Below are 9511 nucleotides of genomic sequence, written 5' to 3' on the forward strand. Positions count from 1 at the left end.
GACAGAATGCAGAACAATGTCATACATTCACCCCAGTACAGAGATCTGGGGCTAAATCCATCGTTTTTTTGCACTCCACACCACCCCAGTTCAGACATGGCCATATGCAAATCAGCCTTGACCCTGTGCCTCATGGGAACAGTCCAGCCTGAATTGCCAAGCCATGTCTTTCCTGGACCGGAATCAAGCATCCTAGGAAAAACCACCGCAATGGAGCGCACACCGCTAGCCCCTCCTCCGGATCGCCCCTCGGGATTCTGGTACTTGTAGTTCAGTAGTGGATCACCCAGGTGGGTGCAAGTCGGTACTTGTTGGACTGATGAATCTCTAGACCCGATACATGTCAAGGGTTTTTGGGTATCGCCCGAGACATGGCTCGGGTTTCGGGATAACTTCCCTCATCAGTAGAGAAAATGGTTTAGGGGTGGAGGAGAAGGCCGCCAAACAACAGTCAATGGCCTCGATGCCCGAACCGGCACGCAGGGCAGCATCCAGGAGCCCGTCGGCTCAAAGCTCAAGGGAGCCAATTAGTAAAAACCACCGCAATGGAGCGCACACCGCTAGCCCCTCCTCCAGATCGCCCCTCGGGATTCTGGTACTTTTAGCACTCCACACCACCCCAGTTCAGACATGGCCATATGCAAATCAGCCTTGACCCTGTGCCTCATGGGAACAGTCCAGCCCGAACTGCCAAGCCATGTCTTTCCTGGACCGGAATCAAGCATCCTAGGACCGGTTTTTGGCTATCTGATCAAACCCAGATCTGTTGACTGGGTGTGAGTGTTTGATTGGTTCAGATACTCTGTCCATCACCACCCCCTTTTGTACCGCTTTGTTCGCCATAGGTTGGCAGGGTATGCTCAGACGTGAGTCCCTTTCTCACTTTGCCACTGGATTCAAGCAAGCCGGGCTGAAGACGGCTGAAATGCCAGAAACCGGTCCTCGGAAGCTTGTTTCCGGTCCAGGTAAGGCATGGCTTGGCAGTTCGGGCTGGACTGTTCCCATGAGGCACAGGGTCAGACTGATTTGCCACAAAATGTGCTGTATTGCTTACTGCTTGCTACTCTGATAGAAAAGCATGGGAATCTATGAAAGTTCCAATACTGGGCCAAGAAAACAAGTTACTTACCTGTAACTGTGGTTCCCCAGTATTGGTAACTTTCATAGATTCCCATGCGCCCACCCTCCTCCCCAAGGAAAGCTCAGTCTCCAGCAGATATGGTTACTGTTACACAACGGCTGCGAAAATCTGAGGCTCTGAGGTTCCTTCAGGAGGGTTCTAAGGGGTAAGGCTCTTCTGATTGGCTGATGATTTGTTTGGTCTCTTTTACAAAAAGAGGCGGATATGCTACAAAAGGGAATGAGGCCTAGGCTTTTTCTTTCTCTTTTGTACCTACTGAAATGTTATTTTTGGTTACCGAGACTCCCATTCCAACGACAGGGAATGATACAAAAGCATGGGAATCTAAAAGTTACCAATACTGGGGAACCACAGTTACAGGTAAGTAACTTGTTTTCTTCTGTTGTACATCAGATATGATATGATATCCTCAGCACCCGTCTCCAAGGGCGTGGGTGGGTCCAAGGGCGTGGGTGGGGGAATATGGTATGAGTGCAAATATTTTTCTGCTTTCTTAATAGGTGAGGAGCGAGATCAACTATAGACAGGAAATATATTAAAAGAGTAGGCTGACATTTAGAGAGTAGTAGGTGAAACAAAAAGCAAGGTGGCGTGGCACATGCTAGAAAGGAAGGCAATCTTGGCCTGTGTCAGAGTGGAGGAGGCTGATGTGGTGTTCTAGTTTTCTAACTTGACATTTTCTTTTTCTCCTCCATTCCCTCCCCTTGAACCCTTTTCTCCTTCCCCCACACAGATGTGTTCCAGGAATTTGCCCTGTCACACCCAGATTACAGCCAACTGTTCCTCATCTACCTGAGACCTCCTGTGTCTCGCAAGAGGGGCCAGCAGGCAGAAGGAAAACGGACTATTGACCCTGAAAATGGAACCTGCATCGATGAACCTGTTGTTAATGGCCCTAGTAGCACTGCCTCCCGAGTGAAGACAGACTAAACTGGACATCCATACAGTGGATATTACAGGCGCTGTACAACTTGTGGCAAAATCACGAAGGAAAACAGAAGATTTTATGAAATTTAAAAAAACTCTATCCTAAGAGTTTTATTTTATTTTTTCCACTTAAATATATAACTATATTAAAATAAAGGAAAGTATTTTTATAAAAGGAAACACATGAGACTGCAGCTCAGGCATTTGGAAGGATTGTTTGCACGTGCCTTAAATTTTCGGGCCCATTTAAAGGTATTTTACAGTAGAAAGTGGATTAGTCCAAACACCTCTTCAAAGTGCTGAGTTTGCTGCAGGATTCTTCTGGGAGTTTGGTGCCGCAGTGAAGGAGGCGGGCTAAAATGTCTTTGTTGTTCACCTTCATTCCTGCCCTATGTTATCTTTGTGACAAACGCTTTGGATCCCAGGAGGATCACAAAGCATGGACCAGATTTTGTAAGAATCCCGTGCTATTGGAATGTCCCCCAAAGCATTTAATATGCCAGTCTCCTTTCTGCACCTCTGGACTTCGCTCATGCAACACGTGACCTGTTCAATAGATTGGTCTTCTATGGCTGACAGATGAGAAAAAAGCAAGGTCACTGTTTTTGAAGGCTGAAGCCATTCTGGTGTTGATGGTTGCATAGCGCTGATGGTGTTAATTTGTGCAGGACCAGTGTAGTCTCAAACTGTATATGGTCAGTGGTATCCCAGATGTGTTGGACTGCTCAAATTTCTGGTTTTTTAAGATCACGCCTATTGTATACTTTAAAAATCACTTTGTATCACGGTCTGTGTAGGGTAAGTAGTGTTGCAGGCTGTGTAGGGCCTCTGGTGCATCAGGGTGTACTTCGCCACTTGTGAGACTGGCCATGTAAGGCCACGGATTGTGTAATAACTATAAAGCATTACTATTGGTTGTATCTGGCCACCTGTGGGGTGCAGCAGGTGTTGTAGGCTGTATGATCTATTGATTTTACATACTGCGGAGAGCCACTGATTACCAAGTTGTGTTTAGCCATTAAAGTCCTACACTTTACAGGGGCCACTGTTTTGTCAGACTATAAAGAGACACTGGCACCATGGGTTCTATATGGCAGCTTGTTGCCGACGTTAACTTAAAATCAGTGGTATTCCAAGCTGTATAGAGGTACTGCTATTGTTAGCCTTTTAGGACCACTAGTGTTGTAAGGTCAACGTGTATCGTGGCTTTGCTGGCTCTCTAGAACAGCTTCTGCAAATATTCTGTAGGACTGCTGGATATAGAGCTGCTAATGTCAGAGGATGTATGGGGACGCTACAGCTGCAAGCTCTTTATCGTGGCAGCATGTGTTACAAGCTCTGTATAGAGCCCTTTTTGTCACAAACTGTATATGGTGGCTGGTGTCTTGATCTTTATATGCTGCTAATAGTGTCACACACTCCATTGCACCTATGGTGATTCCATCCATCTGAGACTTTAATACCCTCTCTTCAGCTGTGGCCTTTAATCTGTCATTTAGCATTACTACCTCTCTTCCCAGTGAAAAACGTCTATCAAAGAGCTGGACTCACATGACTAGAGGGAACATTGTTCTCCAAACAATGTTAAGAGCCTTTGAGGTTTTGTTAGCTTTCCATTTTCCGAAAATTCCTTTAGCCCCTCCTATTTAACTAATATTTGAAATGTCTTGTGAGTGACAACGTCAGCGGGTGTATCACTGGCTTCATTTGTTAGTTCAGCTGCAACTATGCTAAATTGTGATCTTTAGAGGGGCAGTTTTAGTGAATGTACATTGTGGAGCTTCCAGTAAAGTGCAGGATTAGCTGGAGCCCTCCTTGAAGCACATAAAGCAGCCTGTGTGCATCGCACAGGCCTACCACTCAGGTGATGCTTATTTCTTAGTTATATCCCATTTTAACGTGACTGTTACAGATTATATAACCTAAATGTCACAGGCCATGCACCTCTGCATTACGGAATATATATATCCCAAATTATATGATGCCGCTCATCTGGCCAGTGCCTAGTGAAGATGCAAGCACTCTATCAAACACAGATACATAGTCTTCTTGTCATTGAAGAATGCAAAATTCACCAGCACACAGAGGTGTGCCTCCATTTCTCAACAGAAATGAGTTCCATCTCTTTATAGATTTCTCTAGGAGACTGGTTATGATGCATGTTGGGTACAACCACTTACCAGTAGGATGTTATTCAACTGAGTACTGTCACAAATAGGTTTTCAGTCAACCATCCAGTCAATGAACACCCACTTAAGGTTCAGACTTGACAGTCCTTGAAAATGTTAATTTAGTGTGGAGGCAGAGCCACAGAAGACTAATATCTATCAGTTACCGTGCCCACGAGATATAATGCCGCCAGTCAAGCAGGTACCTGGTGAGAATGCAGGCATGCCGTCAAACATAGATGCACGTTCCTCTTGTCATAGAAGAATAGCAAATTGACCAGTACGTGAAGGTGGTATGCACTGCAGAATTTTCTATTCCTATTCTTCAATGGCAAGATATACACTATATTGTATGTTTATCAGCATACAAGGCTTGACTCTAAGCCCTCCCAGAAAACACAATTTTACCATTATACCAATTTGTCTGTGAACTTAGTGAGGTGCTTGCAGTCTAGGGGAGGAGGGTTGTTGAAATATTTCTTGGGGATCGTTAGCTTCCTCTTGTGCCTGTGCCGTGTTTTCCCATAACACAGAGCCCGCTATTGCCTCAGTGCCTTCGTGTTTCCCCCTTTGTGGTATTTTTAATCACCTTGGAAACAACTTTCCAAAAGTGTGAATGTTTTTATTTATGAGGGGCTGGTTTTGTGGGGGAATATAGTAGGGGTGGAGGGGGTTGTTCCATGTAAAGAAAGTAATCCAGTCTTGAGTTATTTTGTAACTGTTGATAAACCTGTACATTGTCACAAAACAGCTTCAAATTTCTCAGCACAAATAAACTGCCCTGATTGGGTAATAATGGCTATGCCAGATTTCAACTGTGTGCAATGATGTTGGCAACACTTGTTTATTCTTTCTTTAGAATTGTTCGTAAACATTTTTATAGCATTTATGTTGCATCAGAGAGAGGCATGATGTCATGAATGCTCATCATTTAGAGTGTGGCTTAGGGCACATGTGAAGATTTTGTATGTATCTGTGTCCATACTTCAGTGTTACTTAAGCAGCATAGTTTATAAGACACTTCACCACATGCAAGTGTTTGTATGTGTGGTGAAAGGAAAAGTCGAACCATTGTAAACTGCTGTACATAATAAGAATCACCTGTCCTTTTGATACACGTATTGGTCTCCTAGACTCAGATATAATTCCTCATCCGGCGCCTCTCCTTCAGAGGAGCACAAGATGAAAAGACAGGTCTCATTGTGTACTGGCAGGCACCCATCATTTTGGAGCTTTACCTACAAAATTCTGAGAAGCTCATCTCCGTCATCTCTTACTTAGTGTGTGCGTTGAAATGTATTGTATAGGATACCTGTAAATTAAAAAAAAATGTGAATGCTTGATTGCATTTCATTACCCTTGAAAATATCAACCTGAGTATTTTCATAGTCCCAAAATTTAGAATTCTTCCTGTTGACTTGAGGTTCTTCAGAATAACATTGAAAAGTGAAATAAGCCGCTAAAAATGTTTTTCTTTTTAATTGCTTAGGCCCTCATTTGTAATTGTACGTCCTCTTATCCTCTGAAACCTAAAGTCTGAACATCCATAATTCTCCAGGAATGTCTTGTACCCTACAGCTATCACCCCAGTTCTAACTTTTAGGCTGACGTATAGGAATGGCGGCTTAGTTATAAGCATTATAAATACCCATTATGTAGAATCAGTACCTCATTTGTGAAGGCCTGTCTTTGCCTGTTACAGTCCTTAGTAAAGACATAGGAGTCAGGTGTTTAAAGAATTTGTCTTGCGTTAAACAAGCATAAGATTGTTTTAATTTAATTTACTAAATCCATCTACCTATAGAATGCTTGACGTAGAATGAAGCTGGACAGGACTACCATGAGATACGAAGCAATGTATGCGAGGGTTTATGTTATTACATATTAACTGTTTGAGGGAAAAAATGTCAAATTAAATCTAATAGGGTATCCTAGTTTGTAAACCTAATTTCCAAGGTTGCCTTGAGCCCTAAAACTAGTGGATTGAGTTTGTTTCTTTGAGAATATTTTCTCTCAATCTGTGAAAAAGAAAATTATGTAAAAGATGAACATATAGATGAGTAAAAATTGTCAATTTTCATTTGAAGGAATCCAGTAGATTCCCCATTCACATCATTTGTGTGTATTTTGTACCACCTGTAAATAAATGATTATCAACGACCAGGCACAGAGTTATCCTCCGTCAGTTCCAGAAGAGGTCGGATTTCACAAAATAAGTCATTAAAATAATCCCTGGCCTGAGAAAGTACAAACCTTTCTCCAGTATTGCATCTTTCATACATGCAGGTGCTTGAAACATTCCCCGTTGTCATGCTGGGAGCCTCAAGGTAAAGCCAGAAAAAAAAATATCATGCTACGTCTGCATAGGCTACAAAACATTCACTTTATTATCCTATCCATATCATTTGACTATAATAATCTATAAACCACCCTGACCACAGTCCTCTCAGAGGCTATCCTACGAAACGATGTTCTGCTGTTATGTGAAGTAAGTGTACTCATCTGAAAGAAACAGGTTAGTATTAGATTCCTTACCTTAGAATATCCCCAGGCGTCAGTCTGGATCCGGAAACTTTTGCGTAGCAGTACCCCTGCGCGTCGGTAGGCGTCGTCTGCAGGCGTCCCCTGCGGCTCCGCGTCGTCGGCGTCGTGCGCCGTGATGACGTCGCTGGAGTATATAGACGCCGCCTCCGCGCGCTGACGTCAGTTCTTCTTTTTTCCGCGCCAGTTAGCGCAGATCCGAAGAGCAGTACTCCGGTCTTTGACCAAGTTTATTGTTAACTACTTAATCTTCTACGGTGCCGGTAGGATGCCCGGTTTCAAGGGTTGCGACGAGTGCGACCGCCTGATGTCGGTCACCGACCACCATCGACTCTGCCTCCGGTGTCTGGGCGCGGACCACGACGTGGAGTCCTGCGTCGACTGTCGGGCCTTGACTGGTAAAGCTAGGCGGGAGCGGTCCCGCAAGCTTCTCGAGCTCCGTGTGTCGGCCCCGCGTCGAGAGCGGTCCCGGTCCGGTCGGAGGTCGAGGGAGCGGTCGAAGGAACGATCGCGGAGCCGCCATGAGCGCTCCGGGAGTCGCCACCATTCCTCCGGTTCGTCAGGTAAGCGTAAGAAGTCGGGGCGTCGTCATCGTACCCCCGACTCCCCCCGACGCCCGCGTGATGCGGCCGGGGGCTCGGGTGGCCCCACCCCCGCGGCCCCGCGTGGGTTGCCGACGCCGTCTGCCCCATACCCGTCGGTCCCTGGGGAAGGCGCGTCGCGTGAGGAGATCGAGGCCTTCCTCATCGCTATGAGGGCGAGGTCTCCTCCGGCGGGGCCTACGGCGCCTGCGGGCCCGTCGGTCCCGTCTGGGGGCCTGAGCGGTTCGGGTGCTCCTGCCTCGACGCCGCCGGTGGCTCCGGCCTATGCGCCGCTGGGCCCCTCAGGTTCGTCGCCGGCTGGTCTACCGGCCTCTCCGGCGTCGGTTCCTTTGGGCCAACCCGTGGTACCGCCTCCGCGCGGTGCAGCGACTCCGCCGTCGGTTCCGGCCGGCGTCGGGTCCCCGACGCCACGCGGCGCCACCCCCATTCCCCCTCTGACTCCTGACGCGGAGTCGGACCGGCGTCGTCCGACGCCGGATCCGGCGCCGATGGGGCCCATTGAGCCCGAGGTCTATATCGTCGATCCAGAATACGGCGATGAGGACGAGTATGGAGAGGGTTGGGAGGGGTCTGAGGACCCTTTATCCCGTGCCTGCCAGTATGATGTGGACTGGGTAGGTGATCTGGGTGATGCCAGTGGTCTGGACGAGTCGCCCAACCCTGGGTTTGTCTCCCCGACCCCTGTGGCGTCTGAGGCAGGTGCTGCCTATTCGGTGGTCCTGATGAGGGCTGCCAAGGCCTTGAGCCTTGAGCTCCCTGTCGCGAAGGTCAAGCCGAACATTCTGACCGAAGTGTTTAAACCGCAGTCATGCCCCCAGGAGCCTCTGCTGCCGTTTAATGAGGCCCTGACGGATGTCCTTTTGGGCACCTGGTCCAGGCCCGCTTCCGGTGCACCGGTTGACCGGAACGTTGCCAGGCGTCATCGTCCGTGCTCGGACGACCCTGCCTTCCTTTCCACCCATCCCTCCCCGGAGAGTCTGGTGATCCAGGCCTCCACTTCGCAGTCCGCGTTCCCGTCGGCTCCGCCCGATCGGGAATCAAAGCGGTATGACCAATTTGGTAAAAAGGTCTTTTCCTCTTTGAGCGCTGGACTGCGGTCTTGTAATACCGCGTGCCTCTTGGGCCGCTACACCCACTCCCTGTGGGATACGGTCGAGGAGTGTTTGCCGCAATGCCCCCAGGAAGTGCGGGACAAGCTCACCCGGGCCTTCGTTGAAGGCCGGGATGCGGCGCGGTACTCGATCCGTTGTGGTCTGGACACGACCGACTCGCTGGGACGGGCTATGTCCACGACGGTGGCGATTCGTCGCCATGCTTGGCTGAGATCTGCCAACTTCTCGCCAGACGTCCAAAATACACTCATGGACATGCCATTTGATGGCAGTCGCCTGTTTGGTGACAAAGCGGACCACGCGCTGGAGCGCTTCAAGGACTCCAGGGTCACAGCCAAGTCCTTGGGTCTTTCGACCCAGCGCCAGCAGACGGGTTCGTTTCGCCCCTTTCGTGGCCAAGGGAGGGGCGGTCCCACACGTGCTGCCAGCCACGCGCCGCAGAACGCTCCCCAGCGCGGTGGCGGCCGTGGTTTCCGCCGTGGTGGCGGTAGAGGCCAGCGGCGAGGTCAGTCCACGCCTCCCCCCGCTGCTGCATCCAAGCCTTCCTAGTCCGAGCTTTCGGGCTCACGTGACGCCAGTGGGTGGCAGGGTTCGCCATCACCACTCCCGCTGGCGCGCGATAACATCGGACAGGTGGGTGCTGCAGCTCGTTCGAAGGGGCTACGCCCTCCCCTTCGAGTCCACTCCTCCAGCCATGCCACCGCAGAACCACCGTGTGTCGGGGGACCACTTGACACTTCTGCAGGAGGAAGTTACGGCCCTCTTGGCCAAGGGGGCCATCGAGCGCGTTCCTGGGCCAGAAGTAGGGTGTGGTTGCTACTCCCACTACTTTCTGGTGCCCAAGAAGGACAAAGGAGGCCTGCGTCCTATCTTGGACCTACGGAACGTCAACGGCTTCCTCCGGAAGGAGAAGTTCAAGATGTTGACTTTGGCTCAGGTCTTGGCTGCTTTAGACCCACAAGACTGGATGGTAGCGTTGGACTTGCAGGATGCGTATTTTCACATCCCCGTCCTGCCGGC

General features: G+C 49.0%; 1 protein-coding gene across 1 annotated transcript in view; it reads left to right on the forward strand.

The window, feature by feature from the left end:
* Positions 1–5038, forward strand: part of LPCAT4 (lysophosphatidylcholine acyltransferase 4) — a 539966-nt gene extending 534928 nt beyond the window's left edge. The window contains exon 14 of the mRNA XM_078644815.1: positions 1875–5038. Within this exon, the coding sequence (XP_078500941.1) occupies positions 1875–2071 (197 nt within the window). The 3' untranslated portion in view covers positions 2072–5038. The remainder of the gene's footprint in view (positions 1–1874) is intronic.
* Positions 5039–9511: the final 4473 nt, after the last annotated feature.

Source organism: Lissotriton helveticus, chromosome 5_1, assembly GCF_964261635.1.
Source record: "Lissotriton helveticus chromosome 5_1, aLisHel1.1, whole genome shotgun sequence".
Lineage (NCBI taxonomy): Eukaryota > Metazoa > Chordata > Amphibia > Caudata > Salamandridae > Lissotriton > Lissotriton helveticus.